This window comes from Athene cunicularia, assembly GCF_003259725.1.
Source record: "Athene cunicularia isolate RWA chromosome 1 unlocalized genomic scaffold, athCun1 chr1_part1, whole genome shotgun sequence".
Lineage (NCBI taxonomy): Eukaryota > Metazoa > Chordata > Aves > Strigiformes > Strigidae > Athene > Athene cunicularia.
This window is the reverse complement of record NW_020799091.1, coordinates 88,416,653-88,442,493: the sequence shown is the minus strand read 5'-3', so window position 1 is coordinate 88,442,493 and position 25,841 is coordinate 88,416,653. Positions and strand designations below refer to the sequence as shown.

At 33.9% G+C, this 25,841-nt stretch overlaps 1 protein-coding gene and 1 long non-coding RNA gene across 15 annotated transcripts in view; one reads left to right on the top strand and one right to left on the bottom strand.

The window, feature by feature from the left end:
- The window catches only part of LOC113485212, a 19,461-nt gene extending 19,089 nt beyond the window's left edge, over positions 1-372 (bottom strand). For all 3 annotated transcript variants that reach the window (XR_003399380.1, XR_003399377.1, XR_003399378.1), the window contains exon 1: positions 250-372. This is a non-coding gene — a long non-coding RNA (uncharacterized LOC113485212). The remainder of the gene's footprint in view (positions 1-249) is intronic.
- Positions 1-25,841, top strand: part of DMD (dystrophin) — a 1,208,820-nt gene that overhangs the window by 478,883 nt on the left and 704,096 nt on the right. For 10 of the 12 annotated variants that reach the window (XM_026858158.1, XM_026858211.1, XM_026858140.1 and 7 more), the window contains 4 exons: positions 3,362-3,523; positions 13,114-13,224; positions 17,637-17,810; positions 20,642-20,797. In XM_026858158.1, the coding sequence (XP_026713959.1) occupies positions 3,362-3,523; positions 13,114-13,224; positions 17,637-17,810; positions 20,642-20,797 (603 nt within the window). Of the gene's footprint in view, positions 1-2,982; positions 3,233-3,361; positions 3,524-13,113; positions 13,225-17,636; positions 17,811-20,641; positions 20,798-25,841 lie in introns of those variants that run through there. The other 2 variants (XM_026858220.1, XM_026858166.1) reach the window with 2 other exon arrangements.

Below are 25,841 nucleotides of genomic sequence, written 5' to 3'. Positions count from 1 at the left end.
TCTCACTCCCTGCACCCCCCCAAAAAAAAAAAAAAAACCACAACAACAACCCCCCCCCCATCATAAATTAAAATATTTTTATATTATAGATATATATCCTTTCAGCTTTCATATGTCTCTTAAAAATATGCATATGTAGATTTTCACATGCACAAGCATATGAGATTTAAGGCCAAATCTGAAACTTGGGTTCATAGATGTAAATGTGTAATATGTCTGCCCCTTTTTGTAATGCCATCTAATGCTTACCTCCATCAGTAGCTCTCTTTTCTACTGAAAAAGAGGAAGAAGTGTCCTCCATATTGTGGCATTCCTACTGATTGAATTGATAAGGATTCTGCAATGTCAGTGATAGTGTCAGGGACCTACTTAGTGAACAGAGTTAGGTTTTTGAGTCAGCTGTTGTGTACTGGAGAAATATCTTATTACATGAGTGTATTGTACCTTTTATAAGATTATTGTGAAGACTTTTTGTTACATTTGTTGTGTGAATTGAACAGGGTCAAGATAGAGGCCTCACTTGAGGTGAGCATGCAGGACTGGGTCTGTTCCCGGTAAGCATTACAGACAAAAAAATTAAAGCAGCACCTATTTATGTCTTAGAAGATCATCCCAGCTGTGAAGGTGCCATTTCCCAGCATTCAGATCTGTGGTTCTGTTCCCACTGCCAAAATAATTCCTCTCTTGTACCACTGCATTCTCAGCTTGGTCTGATATCATCTGTTCATTCACCTAAACTGTTCATGGGTTTTGGGAAAGATTTACTTTCACCTCATTTGGAAGACAGAAAATGTCACACAGGTTCTTAGGCTGTAATCACATACTCTGAGAACAAAGAAATGTTTTGTGTTTGCGTGTGTACGTACTTTGTGTGCATGTAAAGATATAAAAATCATACATACATTTATCTGACTTGATGTTTGTTTGAAATCCAGCCATAACAATCCAGACAGACTCAGGCAAGGATTTGTTGTAATTCTTTCTTAACTTTATCTGCTTTAATATTTGATAAATGAGTATGGGAATGTTTTAATTTTTCCAGTTGTACTCTAAAATAAGATTTTGATATACATAGTTTCTGCTGATAGCACAGAGATGAAAATTTTTCAATCACCACACATTTTTCATACAATTTTAAGACTTTTTGTGAGTTTCCATGAAGTGATAATGACTTCTTTGCAAACATTCAGGCTTCTCATGAGGCTGGCAGCAAAATTATCTATACTTAAGCAATTGCCTAGCTGCAAATAGTAGTTAGCATGCGTCAGCATTTCACAAAAGTTCAAAGCTTCAACTATTGTTATTAAAATAGTTTTCCAGATGGACTTAGCACCAAATTTGTGTCCAGTATACTGAATTCTCCAGAAGGTGCAGGCGCTTAATGACTAATGAGAATGGAACTTTCTCAGTGTCTTCTTTTAAATGTTGAGCTTTTCTGAACGTCAGGGCACTGCAGCCCTCAGTATGAATGGACTATGCATGTAGGGTAGTCCTACCAGTTATTCAAAGAGATCAGTAAAGGCAGAGAGGTTTTTATCCATGCTTCCAGAGGAGGATGTCCTTACCCTGGACTATAGAAAGCTACTTATCCTGTTTCTGATCTAATGTGTCCTTCAATTACAGTGGTGGAAATGAAAAGGTAAAGAGTGACTGTATCATAACCAAGCTTACAAATCAGTAGTAAGGAGTACCATGGTAAACGGAAGCTGTGGGTTTTAACCCTGCTGCTTTGAACAAAAGTTCTCAACATTGTAATACAAAATCTCAAATCAGATGAAGGTGAAAGTCATTTAGGTAGCAAGCCTTAATACTGTACTGTGAAGTTACACTGTTTTAATGGTTCATTTGGTAGGGTAATAATACCTTAGTGGCTCAGGTCCTTCCATTAACTCTGACAGCGTGGGTCTGATATATAAAGCTGCTCAGTTCCACAGAAGGCTCCTGGAACTAGCAGTGATACAAGATTATCTGATTAGCTGTTTTGAAATAGCACAAAGCAGCTTACAAAGACAAATATAGTAAACACTTGTTGGATCCCTCTCCCTTATCTAAGTCAAAAGCTAGCAAGAATACTCACAAGTAATAATCTTTTTCATTTGTTAAATGTAAAGCTCTATAAGAATCTGAGCTCTGTGAAGAAGGTACAGATATATCAAACATTCTCACTGAATTGCTGAGAGTTATTTTCAAGACAAGAGTTTTGTAATAGGTATGAAATTAAATTAAAGCGTAGCAGGCTCACCAAAGAGAAAAAGTGTGATTTGACTTGAAAAATGGCAGGACATCTAACAATGTTATTTAAAGAGTGCTTGCCTTCTGCCTCTTCCTTTGATTCATGTCAAAGAAAGTTAGTCACTTTATTCTGTGGTCAGCAGTATGACTGGACTTGTACAGCGAAAAATCTCTATTGAGATTGTTGGTAATTATTATGTGCGTTGTACAAAGCAGAAACTCTGGTAGTCAGAAGCTGTAGCCTAAGTAAGATATGAGTCTGCAGGTGGACACAGTGACAGATGGAAGAAACATATTAAACTGTTACCAAATAATAGTTAAAGGTAACCCATTTCTGTTGTGTAAATATGCATGTGCTTTAAGGACAGCTTGGAAGGAGAATTTATTGCTCTGATTTGTAAACCATAAGGTGAGCACCTTTAAAAGGAAAGCATCCTTCTCAAAAAAAGCATTATGTAAAAGGTGATGGTAGGCAATCCACCGTGGTACTGCTGGTGGAGTAGAAGCAAGAGTCAGCTTTCTAGGCTAAAGGAGACTATGGTTAGGATGATAATAGATCGGGCACATCCCAAGACAAGACAAGGATCTATTTCTTCTTTTTTCCAGAGTAGGCAGTGCCTCTGTTCCAGCCAGCTATTTATACTTCATATAAGAGAGCTCCTTCTCAAGCGAGTCTTTATCCCTCTCACTCACTGAAGTGGATTGTCTCGGATGGGATTGTGATGGCAGTAACCCTGTTCTCAGTAAACAAAATCTCTTGAATTATATAATAAGATCAGGAGAACCACTATGCCTTAGAATTAAAGACTGGACTGTCAGGATGGTTTTCTTATGCAGATTTTCCAGCTTCCACTCTGTATAGAAATCTTCAATGCATGCATTGGTTTTTCAGGGTCCTACGTTTTTTAGAAGTTGGTCATGCAATCTGGGGTTATGTTTGTTTCTTACTAAAAAGAACTGAATGGCTGGAAAAAAGATACGCAATTTATCATACAAAAAGGTGGATAAGCATAACTCAGGAGTACTATATTTGATTTATAGCTGGCAATTTTTGGAAAAAAAAAAGTGGGAAAAAAAATATTATATGCATTATTACTGTAAATATTAATAATGTTGTCATTGTTTTTAGGCTGTGAGAAGACAAAAGAGTCTTGAACAGAGTATTCAGTCTGCCCAGGAGACTGACAAAACCCTCCGCTTAATCCAAGAGTCCCTTGCTGTTATTGACAAACAGCTAACAGCCTACATTGCAGACAGAGTTGATGCAGCACAGGTCCCTCAGGAAGCACAGGTAAGTAATGTACAGGTTGAACTGGTGTGCTTACTGGTTTCCTCAATCAACTGAAGAGTGTTTGGATGTCCCCCAGCCTCATATTAATAGAAGGGATTTGCCACATGATTAGTATGTAAGTGCAAGTAAATTTTAGGTAGGATTACTTTGAGTAGTTCAAGATAACCTTCTAGTAAGTCATATTTTCCTTCTGATTTATATTATATACCTGTCTAGAAGATGTAAAGAACTGTAAATGTCATGGAAGTCTGTGCAGTAATTTTAAAATGACAAAGATAAACCATGTGACTCTTTAAAATCCAGTTCCCATCCTAGAAAGAAGCTATTCATCATCTTCACTGCTCTTAGATGGCTCTTTTACAAAGTTGATTAAGTGGCCTAGGGATTGTTAGTAAATTATTGAAACATATACAACATTGTTAATTATTTCATGATGTGTACATAGATGTAATTATATTTCAATTTTTACAGGTGTTGTAAGTTTAACAGAAACACCTTTCCCCATTTTTTAGAAATGGTTTATTGAGACTTTGAAATAAAAATATAAATCTAATTTTCATATTTATTCTTTTATTATTTCTCTGTAATGTCTGCTTTACTGCAACATTAAAATGGTAAGAATGCAAATTAAATAAAAGCAAATATCTCTGGTTAAAAATTATTAATAGTTTACAATATTATGTACAGCAACTTTTCTGTAAATTCCACCCAAATTTAGGAAGTCAGATTACAAAAGTAAACAAAGAAAAAAAGACTACAGGGAAATTGAAAACTAATGCTTTATAATGATTTTAGAAGAGGCATTCAATTGCATTTTTTCTGGTATGCCTGGAAGTTTGAAATCATTCTAAAAAATTAGTGTCTTCTTGTATGAAGTAGCTTAGATGATCATAAACATATTCAGAGCGGGATATATGTAGCCCTGAAAATCATGTTTGCTCTCCTTTAAAAAAAAAAAAAAAAGGTACCCATGTCTTTTGAAATAAAATATAGATAGATGTACCTTTCAGTTGCTTTTCTAATGTGTGTGTGTTTGTAGGTACATGCACATATTTTTATATATAAAATATATAACTTTCTATTTTCCATCTTTTTCTGTAATAAGCTCATATTTGCATTCAGTATTATTTTGAAACGGATTATAATTTATTTGCTTCTAACTAACGTCAGTATGAGAATAGGATCAAATTCAGATGAATTATTGTTTCAGTTAGAATCCTAAACTATGTTAGCTATCAGTTGACTCCTGTATTTTCTCCTTCCTTGAAATATGAATAGTGTAAACAATTTTTAGTGAAATAGGATCCAAATCAGCATTTGTTAAAGATGTATCAGTTTAGTTTCTCATCTTCTAATTATAAAACTTTAATATATAAAGAAAAATTTACTATAAGACTGTGCACTTTTTTCTGGTGTATTTGGACCCTTACACTGTAGCAATTTTCAGTGGTGCTTCATATATCCCACAGATGCATCTGGTTTATGTGCATCCTCTGGTACAATAATGGCAATGATTACAGGCTGTGTAAAAGGAAATAATTCAGAACTTCAGCAACTGAAGCATCACAGAATCCAGCCAACCTTAATTAGCACAATTTCATGGGAAAATACCAGCTTAGTACTTTTGCAGAACTTGTTTTTTTCTTGAGGTTTTATTGTCTGCTGTCAAGTTCACCTGATTATACTATATCCATTGAGGGAAAACCAGCATAGAGGCTGCTGAGTTTTTTCCTTTCATGTTTTTATTTTAAGATGCCAGTGGGACCTAATGAAAAAAACTTAGTTAAGAACTGAACAGATTTAATGCAAATATTGAAGCTCTCTGAAGTTCAGTCATGAAGTTCTTTAAAACCCATTGAGAGAAAGGGAATAAACAGTCAATTTTATGCAGATAAATATACTGAGTCATTCCTTTAGTGAATGGCAATGCCAATTAGTGGCAAAAGAGACACATACTGAATGGCCATATCTCCTGTGGAGCTTCTGCTGGCACAGCTCTTTTGCAGAGCTGAAAACAATTCGTTCATATAAGATACCCTACAAAAGTGTCTGTACGGCTGGAATCGGAATCTTTCAGTGAATGATGTTGGTTTCTGGGCAGGGGTCAGTGTATCCATGATGAGGGATTTAGCGAACTGTTCAGCCGTATGTGTTGTATTTCTAAAAGAACATATGGGAGAATCTATAATCGGAAAGCTGTTGAGGGTTTGGGAGCTCTGTGTGTTTGCTTCAAAAATGCAAACCATTTTAGAGCATTGATAGGAGGAATAACCTCTGGTTCAGTTAATTGGAAATTTATCTGAAAAAAACAAAATTATATTTACCTTTTAAGTACAATGATCAATTTAGTTTATTCAGAAAGTTGACAGGAAAAAAAAAAAGGAAGTTAAGTATATGCTGTTCAACTTCTCCTTTGAATCATTTTTTGAATGTAAATTTTGTGTGCTTCTTACTCCACCATGTGGCACTGCAAATTTAATGCTAGAGAGCTGCTGCCACCCAACTCATTTTCAGCACAAGATGCTGTATTCAGACAAAGCAATCTAACAGCAACTGCACAGATAAGTCAGTTCAGATTCCTCAAGGTGTGATGATGAAAAAAGCTGAAATAAGGTAAGGTCTAAAACAATATTCCAGAAGGAAAGTTTATTTGTTTGTATGCTTGATCTCATGATTCCAACTCTCTTTAATTTCTCTAAATTTACCAAGAAGTTACAGGGAAATAAGTCATTGTCACAAGAATTTGCCAGTTGCTGACCTTTTTTCACATACTTTTTAACTGCTAGGAAGACAATAAATCCATACAGACAATGTTAAATTTATATGACAAAATATTTTTCAGAAAAATTTTTGTACCTTTGTTATTCAATAATTTCAGATAGGAGAGAGAATCTCCACTTTGTACTTCTTTTTATGGGTTGTTTATATTATGGGACAGAAAATACACTTATGTCACTTTTCATCTGCCTGTGACAAATAATTTGTCTGTTTGCTCCCTGTAGACTTACGTAAAATGCAATGTGGAGAATAAATGAACAATATTGTGTTTCTGAGGAAAGCAAAAGCAATATACTTTGACTTTTCAATGAACTCCTTAAATAATTTCAGTTCTGTAGTGATAAGCATTACACACCTCACTATTTTCTAAGTGAAAATGGTTATTAATCTGTTTATAAAATGTCGTTGTGCTATGGTCAAAACCAAACTTAATGTAATGATAAAATGGTGGAGTTGTTCAGCTGTGCAATGTGTCACTTGACAAGAATAATGCCATGCTTCATTGCCTTCAGACTAATATTTTGGGACAAAGAATTCACATTGTCTACTTAGTAAAAAGTCTAATGTTAAATGTATTTACACTTACTTTTCCTCTGCTAGAAATTGTGAGAATTATTTTATTCAGCCATGTGTAGATCAGTGGTCAAAGATGGAATGGCTGATAAGCATTATTCAGAAGTGTAAGCCTACATTTTGTTATATTGTTTGAGTATCTATGCAGACTTCTGTGCTATACAGGTTCTCACACTCTATAACATCTGAACACTGCATTAACTGTTTGAAATGCACAAACTGCATTTGTCATATTCAACTTACTCAGTCTTGCCTTGTCAGTCATGTTTCTCTGATGATTTGTTCTTCTCATTTGGACTCTTCAGTTAATCTTTCTTGAAGAGCAGTGTCCAAAACTAAGTATGCTGTTCTTGTTGACATTTACCTGTATGTCATTGCTGCTACAACATCACCTTCTATATGTATTATATGTTTTTATTCTTTTTTCTTTTTTTTTTTTTTTTTTTTCATGTGTGACATCACTGTCACATACTCTTTTTGTGCTTTTAAAGATGGGTACTTCATTTTTCTAATCTTCTGGTAATTTATCCTTGCAAAGTTTTCAAAGGTAACCAGTAACAGTTCTAAAATTAGTTCAGATAAGTTTTTCATGTCTGCTAGAATCTTGATCTTTCCATTTATAAAAATTAACTTACCAGAATGCTCTCTAAATGTTTTATTTTCTTCATACATTAGGCTGAGATCTGATTCCTTAGGGATTGATAGCAGTCGTGAAAGTAAGCTAAAATTAAGTTAAACTGAGCACCATTCTTGATAGCTCTTAGGCTAGCTAAATAGCATTTAGAGAAATAGAAATCAGAAAACCACATACACCAAGAAGAGTTGGCAAGCTGTTCTTTGCAATTAAAGAAAGCCAACTCTGCGGATTCATATCTAGGCAATTTTGGTGTAAATATTATGTGGAGAACTCATTAATTACAAAGATGTTCTAGTATAATTTAAGTTCATAATGAATTAGTTTACAAAAAAAAAAAAACCAAAACACAAAAAAACAAACAAAACCAGAGAACAACTAGACGTACACTGTTTTGCCTGAATCATGTCATATTGTCATCATCTTCTTGTGCCCCTGCAGAACTCATAGGGTTGCCGACAGGTCCAGGCCTTTTTAATGTAGTAGAACTTTATGAAATACATAGTAGAAAAGTGATGTTCTATACTAAATTTAGACCATGTTTTCCTAGAACAAGCAGTGGAAAAAACTTAAGGTAATGTAATTGCCCTTGTCTTCAGATCCAGCCCTCACCGCTGTTAGTTTTATTACTCTGACTATGTAATATTCAGTTCTTGAGAGTACTAGTATTGACTGATGTATTTTGTTGGAGGATGTGTAATATGGACACATGAACATGGATGTAGTAGAGGATAGTATAACTGCTTAGTTTATTTTGTATAGTGTGTTTTGCACATAATGTTCCTTTTAAAAACATCTATGAAAAGGGAGCAGAATATTTATTTTCTGGTGTCCTCCAAACCAGGGGAAAAACCTTCTCTCTGAGAGAAAAAAAAAAAAAAAAAAAAAAAGTGGGACAGAAAGGACATTACTCCTGGGCTGGGGCATGCAGCCTCCCACTGCAGGAGCACCTGTGAGAGCAGGGGACAGTGCCACAGCCACCTACCATAGATTTTGCCTGTAGCTCAGGATGCTGCTGAAAGTTCCTAGGCATGAAAGAAGTCTTGTGAGGAAAGGACCGACCCCTCAGGGTCAGAAAGAGGTATAAAAAAGTCTTTATGTTTACTATGTATAATGCAAGGGATCCAAGTGTCCTCTCTTTAAGAACTATCTGTCTCTAGTTTATCACCTGGTGTTTTCAATAAATCTTTGCTTTAGAATGGAAAGCTTTTCCATGTCTTTCATTAAGCTTCCCATGGAGAAAATAAGTGTCTCCTTGAGGATTTGGCTAGGTTTTTTGTTACAGGATAAAAATATATTCTTTGTACAGAAACAAGTTTTATAAAACAGGTTTTTAATTAGTAAACAGGAATTTAGTGAGTCATTTCTCCACTATGGACTTGAAAGAGAAATCAGAAGAAAAAAAAGAAAGTGTGGTTAATTCTAGCAACTTTATTTTAACCTAATCTGCTTACAGCCACAGTATTTAATGAACTATAATTTATTATGTTTATTGTATTTTTGTGGCAGTTTATAAATCAAATTGAAACTAGTAAATTGGCCACTCTACAGTGCATGCCCATAGGAAATATTTCACCCATTTGTTGCTCATTCTAAGTTGAAATGACATCAGGGTTCCCTGTCCCACCCTGGTATGTGTTAACATATGTATCACTTTATCTTTCTTCTTCTGGATTTGTCCAGCTTTTGAGAACTTACCAATTTTCTGATTACAGTTGTATAGTCAATATTGACTGCAAAGTAATTCCTTCCTGTGTTACGAATTTCTGGCAACTAATATAGTACAATAAAATGAGGTCTGACAACATGAAATTAAGATGTCTTGGAGGATAATGTGCACTATAATATACATCTCCGGTGGCCTTGACCCGTTCCTGAAGTAACAGAACCAACAGTCTTATTCCTACTTAAGAAGCAGACAATAGAGACAAGAAGTTTCTCCTAGTTCAGGGATGGAAAATTGTCCCTGACCTGCCACGAAGAACCAGTTTCACCAGTATGTTTTCCAGAATATCTTTCAAACTTTTTTTTCAACTTGCTGATACTACAACTGGAACTGTCAGTTGTTTTTTTAATATAGTCCCTTCAATGTTACACGTATTACAATCTGTGTTTGCATATTAGATGCGCGCTCCATCTAATCTTGTCTTTTTAGCCATTATTCCACAATATTAGTTCTATGTATATTATGGTTTTGAATTTTTATCCTTTGTTTATAAATAAATCACTTCCTTTTAATTATATACACAAGGTTGTGGGTTTTAGTTTGATTTTTTTTTACCCCCCAAAATACTCTCCATTGTTGTGATTTGCTGAATATCACTGACCGGCATTTCTTTGTTTTTTGTAAATATGATGACTGATTTTCTAATTATGTTATCAAATATTGATGGGAAGTGACATATAAACAAGCCTTCTAGTTCAATTTTCTGTTTCAAATAATGTTACAGAATTTATTTATATGCCTTATTACCTTTTTCCTAAATACTGTTCTTGAACCATGAGATTGCAGTTAGGTTTGTGACAATTTCCAAATGAGACAAATAGTCACGTTGGTTCTTCTTTCCTTTCTCTGATTCAAGATAGGAAATTTTTTTCCAAGAACTGGCTACACTGCTAATTCTCTGCTTTTTGCTGTCAATATAGCAAGACTCTCTGTATTTCACTGTTCATCTTTTTAAAATTAAGACTACTAATTAAGAGAAATAATGTATTGCATGCCCTTGGGACTGAAATCTTTTTGTTCTAGAAATGGTCCCTGTGAGAATAGGCACAATCAGTGCCTTTGTTTTTGTTCATATAATTAGTTTTTATATATATATATATATATATATAATTTTTTTTTCCATTTATATGTGTATATTTAAAAATACTTTTTTTTTTTTCAAATTGATGAACTTCCTGAAAAAATGCCAGTGATGTAAAATGAGAATCCTTAATCTGTAGGACACAATAATTTATTCACAGTACTATTTATTAGTCAAAAATACTACATTACATTGTGATGTTTTAGAAATTAAAGTAAGGCAGTTTTTACTCTTTGTTAAAAGACCAATAGACAGGAACCACTGAGAAAATCAGTGGTTGGAATACTAGAAATAGAAAGGTAGTGCTTTCTTGTGGATTTTTAGAAGAAGTTGATGTAATAAAATAATGAGTCAAAATGGACCAAAAATTCAAAATGGTCATATCAAAATTGAATGAAAAGGGGCATCATAGGCAAGTGTTATAAATTCTATTTTATCCGTTCAGGACTGGTTTGATCTTTCTACCTGTGAGCATCAGTGGTAAATCAAAAAAATATTTTCTTGTTATAATGCTTACTAACTTTTCTTTTAAGCTTTACTCTAATGTGTTTCTTCTCTCTAATTCTGCATTTTGATGTGAGAGTAGATGATGCTTCATCTCTCTCCTGCAGAACAACTTTAAAAAGTAAGATAGAACAGTCTGCATGCAACGTCCCATACAACCTAATTGGTTAAACACTACTCTTATCTGCACTGGGCTGTTCTGACCTATTCAGATAGGAACTGTTCAATTACATGCTTTCCAGAGTGACTCTTAGGCTGAATAAAGTAAACTGGAAAATACAACTAAAATTGGTTTAATTGTTAAGGTGCAGAAGCAAACAGTTGAAATACTGGAAGTGTACCTGATAGTACATTTTTCTAACACAGATTTGCTTCTTCCTTGTATGTACAGTTCTGACTTCCAAGACATCAAGAAATCATTTGCCTTCAGGAGCTAACAAATGCTGAATGACCACCAACAGTTTGGTCCGTGCGCTGCACAAACATGGAAAATAATCCTGTTACAATTCTAGTACACTTCAGGGGGAAATTTTAAACTTATACAAGGAGAAAATAAATACTCCAAAATAAACTATTAAATAAACATTCTCTCCTTCGTTGCATTGTCCTTTTAATGGAATATCTACTTAAAACTAAAATATTATATTTAAAAGAATTCTATTACTTGCTCCAGATCCTGCTGGCTATTCAGTAAATAGCCTTGACAAGAACTCAAAATATGAAAAATAGAAAATGTACAATTATGATAATTTAAAATGAAAAATTTCATCTAAATTGAGAGTTTTCTGTCAGTCATTTAGCTTTTACAAATGCTTTGCTTCAGAAAAATATTTCTCTAAATAGGACTGGATAATTTAGACCCATAAATATATTTTTGCAATTAAATTTAGTAATGACTTAATAGTTTTCTGTGTTTTTGTAAGTCCTTTTCTCTTAAAATCTACTATAATACATCTTTAATATAACTTGTGATAAACTGCTTTCAATGTAGAGTTGTAATATACAAGACTTTATTATGTTATACAAATCATAAACATGGAATGCACCTATAGACAGCATACATTGTACACAGCTTTGTACTTAATAACCTATGAAAATGGGACTAAAAATACCAACATATTCATTTTTACATATAATCTAAAGCATCAAATTGTAATTTAAAAACCTCGTTTCTTCTTTTGCATAATTATTTGTAGTCTTTAGAGCTAGACAGTTTTCATATTTAATAAATGCATATATTTAAACTTATAGCTAGTCTTTAGAGTGTCTGAGAAATGCTTGTATGCAATAGGGGGGAAAAAAAAATTAAACCTAAAAATCACTTTTTCATGCAGAAGTAATGGCCTCAGATAACTTTCCTGGTGGGAACATATCTTGTCTTTATTTCATAGGGTAATTGTTCTCAGTAGTACTTGTCTAGCAATTCTGCTAATAACAGTTTCTCATTTTCTAACAATTTAAATGTAAAAATATGTGAATCACTCTAAATTATGTTGTATCAATATACTTTATGCAAATTCTTTTCCATTACATTGCACTAGCCAACGCTGCTTAAGTTAATTGTTTCTTGTAAGGTTGATTTATGGTGAATCAACAAGGCTGATATTTTTCTTGTGGTGATTTGATTGCACACTGTTTTTTTTCAGAAAGAGATAACCAAGAATGTGTGTTAGAATATGGATTCACTTAGTGTATTAATGAAATATATGTCATTATACATTTAGCATATCTACAGGTACTGAACATAGATTCTGGTCAGTAATATGCCACAAATTGTATACTGTTTTAGATATAACACAACTCGATGGGATCAAGATTATCTCTCATGTTATATATATAGGATATTCAGTTTTCTCTCAGTTCACCTAATGGTAATGTGAAAATAATAATAAATAAAAATTGTGTAGCAAAAAACTTCTTTTTGTATTTTTCTTTCCCTTTATTTTTAATTTTCTTACCGATGAAAATAGTTGTTTTCCTTCAGAAGAAAGAGATCTGTATTATTTTGCCTACAGTTTAGTCATCATTTCCTTTGCAAGATTATGTCCTTATTGTCACAATGTCAGAGTCACATATGTCTGAGCAGAATAAGAAGGTTTATTATAATTGAGAGAAACTAAACAATCATTTATAGGGAGGTGAAAAAGTAATTCTTTGAATAATTTCCTCTAATGATCCAGCATATAGCGTAGTAGTTCTGTTTAATATTTTTCAAAATCAACTGTTCCAAATAATATTAACAACATAAACATTTTCTTCAAACCCTGCTGATTACTGTCTTTATTTTTCAATAGAAAATACAGTCTGAATTAACAAGCCATGAGATCAGTTTGGAAGAAATGAAGAAACGCAACCGGGGTAAAGATGCAGCCAAAAGAGTACTTTCTCAAATAGATGTGGCACAGGTACGCAAATTTTATTTCTTCCATTTTTCCTTCACTCATGCACATAAACAGCAGGAGTAGTACTATTTCTATAGCATGAAGTGTTCTTAAGGTATTTCTTATGTTTTAGCTGCTCTTTTTCTACCCAGGAAATTAGAATGGATAAAGCATACCACCCTTATCTTCTTAGTACTCAGTTTTCTATTACAGCCTTCCTATTTAGTTGGTAACAGTTCTAGGGTACACAGCACTGATGTAACCAACCGGTGGGGACGCTACATAAGGGGTGTTTTGAATGTGCTATGGTTGCAAGAAATAAAACTACAGCAAGGGTTTTTGGTAGGCCTTTCGAGGTATTTGAAAATATTTACAATTAGAAGTATGTTAAAATATTTGGAAATATTTGGTAGAACTGCATTTCAAAGACAAATGTATGCTGAACGGTGTATCAATTTAAAAGAAGAGCTAGTGCATTATTTCATCTAGTTTAATAGACATAGAGACACTTGTTTGAAATTGAAGAAGACTTAATCAACACTTAGGTACAATGCACATTTTTACTCATTAATCTGTGATGGGTTCTTGACTGTTTTGCTGCTTTTGTTTTTGGCATTAGTGCCAAAATTGCCAAGGCTACAAAAAAAATTTATCATAATTAGGAAAGACAAAGAATTCTGTTATGGTATTAACAGTAAACAAGGCCTTCTTTTTCTTCATCTCTGTCAAATCTTTCTAGGTATGTTGGGTTCAGTTTTATATTTTATTATGGATAACATTATTGGCTTTTTAACAGTTCATAAATTTGAAATTAACAAGCTCAATTTTTTATAAAATGATTCTTCTTTTTTTATAGGACTAGCTTTTCTTTGTTGAGAATATTTATGTTTCCTTATTTTACTGTCTTCCTTCACACTAACTCACCTGATGGTCTCCATGGCAGCTGTGATGTTGCCCATATTTCATCAGTGAAACGCAGGCATTAGATGATTTTGTATCTAAATATTTATAAATTCAACAGCATGCAAGGGAGCACTACCCGTTCTTTTTTTTTTTTTTCTGTGTGCAGATATTTTTTTCTTCAAAAGGCTTTTCTGAATGACCATATGCATCAGTTTGAGTTTTGACAAATTGGTGGGATCATTTGGCATATCTGTTTTGTTCATATAAAATATAAAAATATATAAAAATAAAATATGAATAAAATTAAAAATTTACATATATAATGTAAATATCAACTATCAAAAAAGGTAAAAGCTGAACCCTTTGTTCCAAATATTTATGGCTATATTTGATTTTAGGTCAGTGAACTCTATGAATTCTTTTCCATCATTGTGCAGTACCTTTATTGGTAAATCACGTTTCACAATATTTGTCTTCACATACTTTTTTTACTGAAAAGCATTCTCACTTATAAATAAATACTGCACACATTTTTTTTTCTTCACTAAGTAATATTTCTAATTTGACATATATTTATTTTAATATTAATTCATTTACATGGACAGAAAATAAGTAATTGCAATGAGATTGTGAAAAAAACTAAGTGACCAAATTTATTCTGATTTTTTTGATTACTGTAGATTTCTGATTTTTAAATTTAAGGGGAAAATGACCATTAGCAAAATAAAAATCTATTTCTGCCATAGTGATTTAAGATCTGGTTAGTCCTATGGGCTAAGAATTGTTAAAAGAAAGTGAAATCTTGTCTGAGGAAGGCCTATTTTTGGAAATCTAATAGTAAATTCTTTGTGGAAAGAAATTATACAGTAGACAAATGACATATGTATTTCTTTATTGCTTTCATCTGTCTTTTAAGGTAAACACACTTGTCAGAGTAAAAATACACTCAGCTGACTCCCTTCCTTCCCACATCACTAATTCCTAGTAATATTTTAGCATTATTTAATGTAATAAAATAATAATTTTTAAAAGTTAAATCTCTAAAAATATTTATTTACCTGTAGTTTTGCTTTTCAATATGGATCCTTTGCATCTAATGAAGACATTTTCCTCAAATCAAAAATTAATGATAATGACTTAGTTGTGGGTTTTCATTTTCTCCCATCAGTTGTTACTCTTTATCTAGGCAAGCCAGGTTTGCCTACTGACCGTGTACTTTGAGTATTGCTGTCAGTTCAACTGTTGATGTGAAGTAAATTCAGCTGACTACATGTTTTAAGTATTTAAGAATTCTGATGTTACTTCTCACCAAAGATGCCTTTAGCCCAAAACTGTACCTTCAGTAGTAGCCAGAAGACAGTGATGAGGTGCAGTTGAGGAGAACATATAGTGATGCTTCCTACTGATTTGCAGCTAATCAACTTCTGGGTCAGACATATTTAAAGCTCATGTCTGAATGATTAATGAAGTCTTGTAATTGCTGGAATCCTCAACTTCCTTTAACAGGTAGTTACACAGTTTAACTGAATGTTATGTGACTTTTCCTTCCTTTTGTTCATTTTGGTTTCCCTATATAAGAGTTTAACTTGGTGTCACCTTCTCTGTGAATTTTGAGAAAGTTAACAATCATTTCCTAGTCAACTTTTTGCATACCATTAATTTTGCTCCTCCATTGTCTCTTTTCCAGACTGACTAGTATGTTAAATCATACTTAGACCTTTAGATACGTAGCTTTGATGGTCCTGTCATTCTTTTCTCTTTTTACAATAAGTTGTTTGAGATGAGGTGATCAAAACTGTGCAGTTATCCAGGCATAATCCAGGCATAATATAACTTTATGTAATTACTTTTGTACTGTGACAGGTATTTTCTTTTTTGTTCTTGATGTTTCAAATCATTCCAAATACCCACTTTGCTTGTTTGACTGCTTTAAGTATTGAGCTATTTTTTAAAAACTGTCAGAGATATAAATACAAGTATATAATGTAACTGTTATCTGTTATAACTAAAGTGAGAGTGCTAATAGGTAATTTAGATACCACTTGTATATCAATCTTAATGTTTATTTTGCAATGTGCATTACTAATTTGGGATTAATTAAATGTAATTTACTTGGTTTTTCCTACAGATCCTCAATACTGTGCAATTCTTCAGTGACTCTTCACAGATGGTTTTAATTTTCTCTACCATTAGTACTGCCATTCTGTCTTTTCTAGATAGTTTTTAATGTATTGACCAACACAAATTGTAGCAGATACTGACGTGGCATTTCAGGCCTCCCACAGAACTTTATTTTCATCAAGTTGAAGTGTCACAAAAGGATGAACAAATAAATATGAATTTAGTGTGTGCAAACACACTGAAGAAAATTAAGACCACTTATTCCTACCCTTTGTTTCCTATTTTTATTCAATTGTTCACTTATTTAAGGAAAGACCTTCTTTCTTTCCCCATTGAATCTCAAGTTCGTTAAGAGTACTTAATGAGGAAAGTTGTTGGCAGGAGCTGCTGGAAATCTACAGAGTTTTCTGTGTTACACAGAATTGTCTTCTGCTCATGATTCCTGCCTCCTTTACAGAAATCTGATAGCTGTAGGAAGCATTTTTACTAACGCGTATGTATAGGCGAATTTATTCCGTATTACAGTTTTTCTCAGGTTTTTATATTACTGACAATACTGTATTTGTATCAGATGTCCAGGATTTGAAGATAAAAAAAATCAAAAGTATATTTGCAGATGCTGAGTTCCTGTTTAAGTACTTATCCATTTCTTAGTGACATTCTTCTTTTTAAACAGTAGAAAAACTTATTTTACTAGTACTTTGATCTGTACTTCTACAGAGAAATTAGTTCTTCATCAAGTAAATAATTAGAATGCCCTTTCTTTGCTTTATTTTTAATTATTTCCCCACCCCCTGAGGTAGGGATCACGTGAGCAAGCAATATAATTAATGCATAAAGATAACAAATTGTGAAATTAGAAGCCATGCTTGTCATAGGTTTTTCTGCCTTCAAATTAACTTTTTTTTTTTTTTTACTCTACATTATACATTTTAAAATTGAAACAGAAATCAATTTTATACTCTAAGTCTCAGGTTTTCTTCTAGACCTACTTACTGCCTAGTCACTTTATGTAGGTTTCTTTGAGGGACTAGTAGATTCACTCTAATATCAAAATGTGCATCCATTCTGGAATGTGGATATGTTATGCTCAAGCCATTAAATCTCAGTTCTCACCCCACCCCCTCAACATTTTGTATATTGGAAAATATAAAAAATTCTCATTTTCTTCAGTTGAGTCTGTGGAGTATCTTGTCACTGTCTCTGTTTGATCCAGTGTCCTGGATGATACAATATTTTTTTTTCCTCCTGTGAAGACCAGGATTCTCTACTGCTGATATTTTCCCCAAAAGTTTTAAATTCTTTAAACAAGAAACTGCTGATTGATAACAGATTCTAAGTATTCTGAAGCAGGTCTAAGACTTGTCTTCAGTGTTGATTTGATTTCACATTACTACATGCTTATTTTTCAGAAAAAGCTGCAGGATGTCTCCATGAAGTTTCGCTTATTTCAGAAGCCAGCCAACTTTGAACAGCGCCTACAAGAATGCAAAAGAATTTTAGATGAAGTGAAATTGCAGGTGCCCAAGTTGGAGATGAAGAGTGTTGAGCAGGAAGTAGTACAATCACAGTTGGATCATTGCATGGTGAATATTTAAAGACACTCTCTTTCTGTTTGTTTCCTGCCAGTTCTGCCTTTCAAACTTAATGTATTTTCAATTACAATGTCCATATTTCTTTGGGAGATATTAGAAAAGATTCTGAGAAAGATTTAAGAGGAAAGTTACACGATGAAAGTTATAGGAACCTTCTTAATAAAAGTTCCATGTTTTCAAGGAAAGGAGAATGGAGATGAGGGGTTGATCCTACTTGTCTTACTTCTCATTTGCAAGTGAGGTTAGAAGGACATTGTACGCTTAAAATTGTATTAAATTTCAAAGTTTCCCAAGATATAATAGCATGGTGAAATAGTTCTAACAGTCTTACTGTAACCTTTTCCTTTCTGTATGTTTTTCTCTTCTTCTGTCATAGTAAAGTCATCTCAGAAGCGTGGGATGCTAATTAAATGATTGAAAAAATTTGAAAATATGGATTTATGTGGAGAAAGCTAAATTTTACAGAATGTTGTCCTGAATGCTGGATGAGAAACAAAGCATCAGTTACTATGAAATTGAAAGAAAAAAAAAAAAATCTAAACATTCTCATTTCAGTGAACTTTCAAACAATCGTCATGCACTTTCACTATGTGAGAAGACAAGTCAAGACCCCTTTCTAATTCCCCCTTCCCATCTTGTATATGAGTTTATCTCACTGGATTGGCTCTGTTTTCCACAATATGATGCAGTCATGGAATTCTGTGATGTAATGAAAAGAAATGTTGCAGTGCACAAGTCTATTCTAGCCAGGAAACACAAAATATAAAGGAAAACCATGGATTACAGCCTCCATGACATGGCATGCTGTGACTTTGTTATAGTTCACAGTATAGTATACTGTGTGTATCCCCTTAATATCCCTGTCATCCTGTACCACTTTACTGTTGAAGGGGAGTAAAGATAAACACCATGTGCTTGATGATAATAAAATGGAGGTTTTAACAGCAAAAATCAGAACAGTCAGATCCTTTTCTGTTCGTGATGCTTGTTTTTTTCAGGGGCAATGGCATGCTTGAAGATTATTTTTTTTTTTTAATCTTCAAGCTCTTTCAGATCTAAATCTAAGAATTTAAATTAAAAAATAAGCATGGAAGTCGATGCTATTTCTTTATATCTTGGGTTTTCCTTAAATGCAATTACCTTAAATTCACATTCTTATCAGAATGACATGGTAATTAGAAGCCCTGTACTGAATTGATCTTCACTCAGCAGCTAGCTTTTTCAGCTCTGTCACATTCTGTTGAAGACTTAGTCATTTTAGAGCATCTTTATCTACAAAGAATCTTATAATGTTTCCATTATAAAAATCTAGTCATAGTATCCAATCAGATGTTAGCCAATATGCATCATACAAGAGCTTCTTAGTTCGATGACAGGTTTTCAGTGATGAAGAGTATCATATTAGGCATCTAGAAAGCAGTTGGACTATGTACATACTAACTTTAAGTAAATAAAACAATAACTGTGTTAGCAATTGGCTCGGTAATTAACTTTAGATGATGGAGAAAATTTGCTTGGGGTTTTTTGTTGATAGATCTGCTGGAAATAAAGTCTTACTGTCCATGTGTACTAGATACAGATTTTACATTGCAGAAGATACTGCTACTAAAAGAAACACTGAAAAAATTACAGATTAAAAAATTACAATGTAATTTATTTTGCTGTTCTATCTAAGTATACAGAGCAGTAAGCTTATTTTCCAACACATGATGCCAAAATGCTAGAACATAGAATTAAGCTAGACATCTCAGCACTAAAGATTCTCAAGAGCTTCATGTTTTCCATTCTTCATGTACCTGTGTGGTAATACACACTGTGTACCTCCATGGAGTTTTTTTCCACTGTGGAGCTTAATGGAATTTCCAAATCATGATAGAATTTATTAGTAGATTAAAAAGAAAAGTAAATTCAACTTCTGCTCTATTTACATTAATGTTAATTGTGGCTGTTAAATGGCTTGAGTTACCAAGTCATACAGTTAGATGATGATAGTGGCTTTCTGCATATGGAAAAAAAGAGCGCTTTAGTTTTCCTTAGTATCATTCATTTGAAATATTAGGGAACTGTACTGTGTTTACAGATTGCTTGCATGCCATCACTTGCTGAACAGCTCTTTATCCCTTATTTTTTCTTAGTTATTGAAATACTGAAGAAAATGAATTATATATTTTGGCTGAACCTCATTGCATTACTTTTTAATATATTTTTTAAAATAATTTAAAATTTTGAACAGTATTACACTTAGTAAACATAGAGGAAATCCCCTATCCTACCAATCTCTTGATCTAGTAGTATAAAAAACTGTCAGATTTTTAAATTAGTTTAGTGGCTATTTGTAGTTTAAATGCATCCAGCAAGCTGTATGAGTTGACAGAAGACATCTATTGTTTTAAATACTGCGTTATCTAAATCAATTTGAAAACAATTTTGTTGTATCTTAAAACAATTTAGGATGACTTGTACTTTCTTACATATAACATCTGTACCATTGATTTTGGTCTTTGAAGCCAATATTAGTAAAGATAGGCTGTTCTGAATATGTTAATTTGAATTCTGGTTTAAAAAATGATGAATTTTACCTATAAACTTTTTTTTAATACATGCACACACTCAGGGTGAGTTTTCTCTATCCTTAGGTCACATACCATGGTACCTCTCAACTCCTTTAGCTTTCAAATGTGACTGAAAGGTGCTGAGTCATGCATGATGGTGTTTTTATACAGCAAATAATGCAAAGATTTCTAGCGCATCTCTGTAATATATTCAATAGTTTTTACTTATTTTAATGGTGGTGTTTCACTTTCATATTTCTATTTGATTAGAAATTATATAAAAGCCTGAGTGAGGTGAAGTCTGAAGTGGAAACAGTGATAAAAACGGGGAGGCAGATTGTTCAAAAGCAACAGACAGAGAATCCAAAAGAACTGGATGAAAGGCTTACAGCTTTGAAATTGCAGTATAATGAATTGGGTGCAAAGGTAAGTGCTGTGTTTTTAATACTTTTTAAGTGGCAAAGTGAAAAATAATCTTGGTATGATAAGTAAATGGTGAGGTTTATTGGTTCCTTTCAAGGCCCTCATATTTTCTAAAAAATGGGACAGAAAGTATGGACGCAAAGGCAATCATCAGGATGACTATTCAGTTACTCTGAGAAAAAAATAACCTTTTAGAAAAATATTAAAAAATCCTTTATTACAATTTAAAATTATACTTTCATAATGTTTTAGATTTTTTTTCTACTAGCTCATTGGTTTTTAGGGGTCAGAGGGTGATGTTTCATTTTAATGCCTCAGTCACTTGTTTCATAAAATTTCAGGTCAGAAAAATACATTTTGGTTGTGATTTTTTTCACATTTTACTTAAAGAGCTACTTCATAAAAGAGAGAATTCCACCTTTTTATTTCCTTCTGCTTTTGATTGTACAGATCTTTAAATATACCATTTCCATTTGTCGCTGTTCAGAAATCTGTTGACTGAAAATTCTTCCTACTTTCCTCAGGAGGCATTTGTGTAGCACTCAGCTTTGCAATCTGCTTTACTGCTTCTGCACTCTTGACTACACATATGGTCTGTTATTGTCATAACCATTCCCTGGTTTAAATGTCCTGTATAACCCTGTCTTACCTTTTCACTTTATCTTAATATATAAGCCACATAGAATATCGTTTAGTTACCAGTATGTGGAATAACTGTCCCATTGTTACACATCTCAGACACCACTGAACACTAGTTTAGAATTTAGTGATTTGTCATGCTCTATTTCATAGGGGTATCAGATTTCTTCATGCTGGGCCGAAGTAAATCAGCATCCTTTTATCTCTGTAATGAGGAATATATTGCTACAGAATACAACTTTTTGGTTGTTTTTTTTTTAAATGTGATATTTATACAATACTCAGTTTGACCACTTAGAGAATGCCAGCATATGATTAAGACTACATGAATATTTCCCACTATTCTTTCATATAATCTCAGCTTCACCTACAGAAAAAGACAGTTCTCAAAACGTGGCAGACTTTCATGATGCCAATGATGTTGTTTATATATAATTAACTTTGTAGAATCAATCCCTATTAATTTCCTGACCACTCTAATTCCTTGTGTAAATTTTCCATCAATACATCATCTGTTTCTTTATCGATTCATATACACTTAAATGCTGTTACACTTCCCAGTAGCAAAATGTTTTGTTTGCTCAATTTTTCCTCAAAGTCAAGTAAACAGAGAGTAGGAAGGTCAGACTACTAACCTAAAGACTGTGATTGAAAAAAAGAGGTAATCATGCATCAATCCCTAAAGACTTTTTATTCTGGTCTGCATTATCTGTGGAGTGTGTTGCCTGCTCCTGAAGTACCATGCTCTACAAGGGCCTTTGAGCTCTGAAGAGGAGTTTGTGTCATTGTCCTAAAGAGGACTTCACACAAATAATTCAATTAATAACTATCCTTCATTGTTCTCTTTACTTCCTCTTGCCATCATTAGAACTATCCCCCGAACTTCTGAAAACTGTAAGATTAGAGTAAATTTGGTGCAGTAACTGGCTGAATGAAGAGTGTGCATGACAGATATAGCTGTCTGTTTTTTTCTAAAATTTATACACTTCTGTACTGGGTCTGGCTGAGCTGGAATTGGTTTTCCCCTACAGCAGCCCTCACGGTGCTGTGTTTATGCTGGGAGCTGGCAGGGTGTTGGTAGCACCCCGGTGTTGTGGCCACTGCTGAGCAGTGCTTACACAGCACCAAGGCTCTCTCTGACATTTCCCCCCAGTGGGACAGGGTGGGCAAGATCTTGGGAGGGGACACAGCCAGGACAGCTGACCCCAACTGACCAAAGGGATATTCCAGACCATGTGCCGTCTGCTCAGTATAAAGCTGGGAGAAAGGAGGAAGGGGCTGGGGTCACCTTGGTCCTCCGAGGCAACCACTATGGGTATGGGAGCCCTGCTCCTGAGAAGTACCGACATTGCCTGTCAATGGGAAGTAGAGAATAAAACTGTTTCTTGGTTTGTTTTTTTTTTTCTTCTTCCGTGCACAGACCTTTGCTTCACTTTGCTTATATTAAAACTGCTTTTGTTTTACCCAGAAGGGTTGGTATATCTTATTTTCTTTCCCCTCTTTTCCCTGTTGAGAAAACAAGGGGAAAGGGGGGAAAGTGATAGAGTGACTTGGTGGGTACCTGGCATTAGCCAAGGTCAAACCACCACAACTTCAAACATACAAAATGGGACAGAATTAAAATTCTTTATCTGGTCAGATTATAAATTATTACTACCTAGGAAAATAAACCCATGATAATACTGAGTATGTGGTTTAAATGCATAATGATAATTAGACCCCACTGAGTACAGTATGATAAAACAATAAGAGTTATGTTACTTTTGACAGAGATAATACTCGTTTGGGAACCTGAATTAAAACAGTGTTCTCCCTTGCTAGAAACTAAAGGTAATAAAAGACATCAGTTTTTGAGTCTCAAGAAAACTGAAGAGTCTGCTATATTAAGGTGTGGATCACCTTAGTGTGCTATCATTTGAGATTAGATAATATATTTGGCGTCTCCATTATTTTAGAAAGTACTGTAGCATTTATTCCTACGTTATATTTAAAGTAACAGCCGGCAGGTGCCATTGTTATAGGAAACCTCACCCTACTAATGAATGGATAAAAATGTGCAGTTAGGAAGCCCTTAGTGATCTGAAGTGAGCCATATTGCAGATTAATGTGTCTCAAAAATCTGCAGTGCTGTGTTTAGTTTTGTTATCCTAGATGTAATCTCTCGTATTTGTTTTTATGTACCATGGTAGTTAAGAGTTTTATAGAGAGTCACAAAAGCCCAGATACAGAACTAAAAGAATCAGTTAGATATTATCAGCCCTAATTGATTGCATTGAGTCATTCTTTTTAAGAGAAAACTGATAATAGTTATAACTACTAGTAAATCTCAGGACTGGAATGTATAATCTGAGGGAAAAATACATCCTCAGGCATAGACTCGTGTGATTTAATATGTACTGTTTCAAGAGGTACTCCCATATTTGAAATAATTCTTAAACACATTTTTAACCATATGGAATGGTTTAATTGAAACATGTTAACAATGCTGAAGTGTTGTGCTCTCAGATGGACAGGAAAATTATTATAATTTCTGATAATTTCTGTACATACTCTGCTTACTAGGTATTATAACTTTATACTCTGAGCCTAGAAAGTCTTCCCTTAAAGTGTAAGGGCTTTTTGTTTGTTAAGTTTGGGGGTCATTTAGCATATATACATATGGATGTAAATACCTGTGAGTAATCCTATTGCTTAGGTGCTCTCAGACCTTAAATCTCTCTTTGGTCTAGGAATGTGTTTTGTCTGTTCAGACCATCGAGTTTTGCCCCTCATTTTTAGCTAAATATGCTTTAAAAATGTGAATGATAATTTTGAAACTTTATCAGTGGCCTCAGTGTAAATAGTTTTGAGATTAAATTTCAAGAGAACAAAATGTCATTTGAATATTGTGTAGCAGTTGCATTTATGATAAATATTCCATGCCTGTGCTCGCTTATGTATTCACTTGCCCATAATCTCTCTGACACAAGCACATACACTTATATACATGCAAACAACTGTATTACGGCTTAGGTAGTTTGTTAGTTGTGAGTGGCTGTCAGGTAGGGTCTGTAGCATACCTGTGTCAAATCTCTCTATGGTAATTCCTCAGAACAGGGAGCTGGATTCTAAAAGGAAGTGGCAGTAATAATGTTCCTGCTGCTCTTCTAGGGGCATTGCATGCCTTAGGGACTATTACTTACAAGGTCAGTTTTTTCCTCACAATCCCACCACTGCACAGGAATTTTTGACTGTAAGACTAGCAGACTGTAAAATATCTTTCGTTTGCTTTACATACCCACTTACCTTATTTTACTTTTATTTCTTACATCCAAGAATTCTTGTGAGTAAAGTATTTAACAGCTAAAATAGCTTTAAAATATAGAGAAAATTTACGGAGATAGCACGTTTGTTATCACTATATGATACAGAAAGCCTGTAGAGGGCACTGTTTCCTATTTTTCTTTAGAAATACATCTTTACATTTGAAGTACAACCAGAAGCTGATTAATCCGTAACCTCTGCATGTATACAATGTATATGGAAATAGGGTAGTAATATTGATAGTATGTACAGAATTTAGAGATGTATATAGCAGTAGTCTTTCTGTTTGGGCATGTATTCATCCTATAGAATAGGAGGCGTTTAGAGTTCTTACACAGTCAGTCACACTTGGGGTAGTGCACTTTGCATTGTATCGCTTCTAAGTACCTGCAAATAGTTATTTACAATAACTAGTAATTCTCATCAGAAGAAAAGGTGAAAAACAGGTGTGAATTCCTAGCTCCATGTGTAAATGGAGCTCTAAAAATCTGAGGTTTATGGTATTTCCCAGGGATTTACCTCTTGGCCTGACTGTAAATTCTGAGGTCTCATTTAATAAATTTGGCATCCAAGAAAGCACAGAAAGCATATTCAGTGAAAAATAAATGCTCTGAGATTTTAGTGGCAAGCCTCTACAGAGGGATAATACACAACTGGGGGCACTTATTGCTTATTCCCTGGGCAAATCTGACCTGTTTACTCAGGGATAGTGATCTAAGGGGGAAAAAAAAAAAAAAGAAAAAAAAAAATCGACAAAGTTGTGGGGCCACTTAAAAAATACTAGCCCTCAGGCAATGTTAACTAGATAATATTCTTACAGAAAACAGGATAGATAGTAAACTAATCCCTGTCTTTGAGATAAAGGGGGAGACATACCAGCTAAAGGACTTAATTCCTGGGACATCTTGATAGACACAAAAGTTCCAATTAACAAAACAAACAGGTAAAAAGCTGACTCTACAACATGGAGAGGAACCAAAGGACTAGAGAGCATGCTCAGGAAGCAAAGTTGAAAAGTTCATCAAGAGGAAGGAGTCTTACTTCAGCCTGAAGACCCTTGAAGACCCCAGCCTACCCTCACCAGGAGGCATTGCGCAGGCGCAAA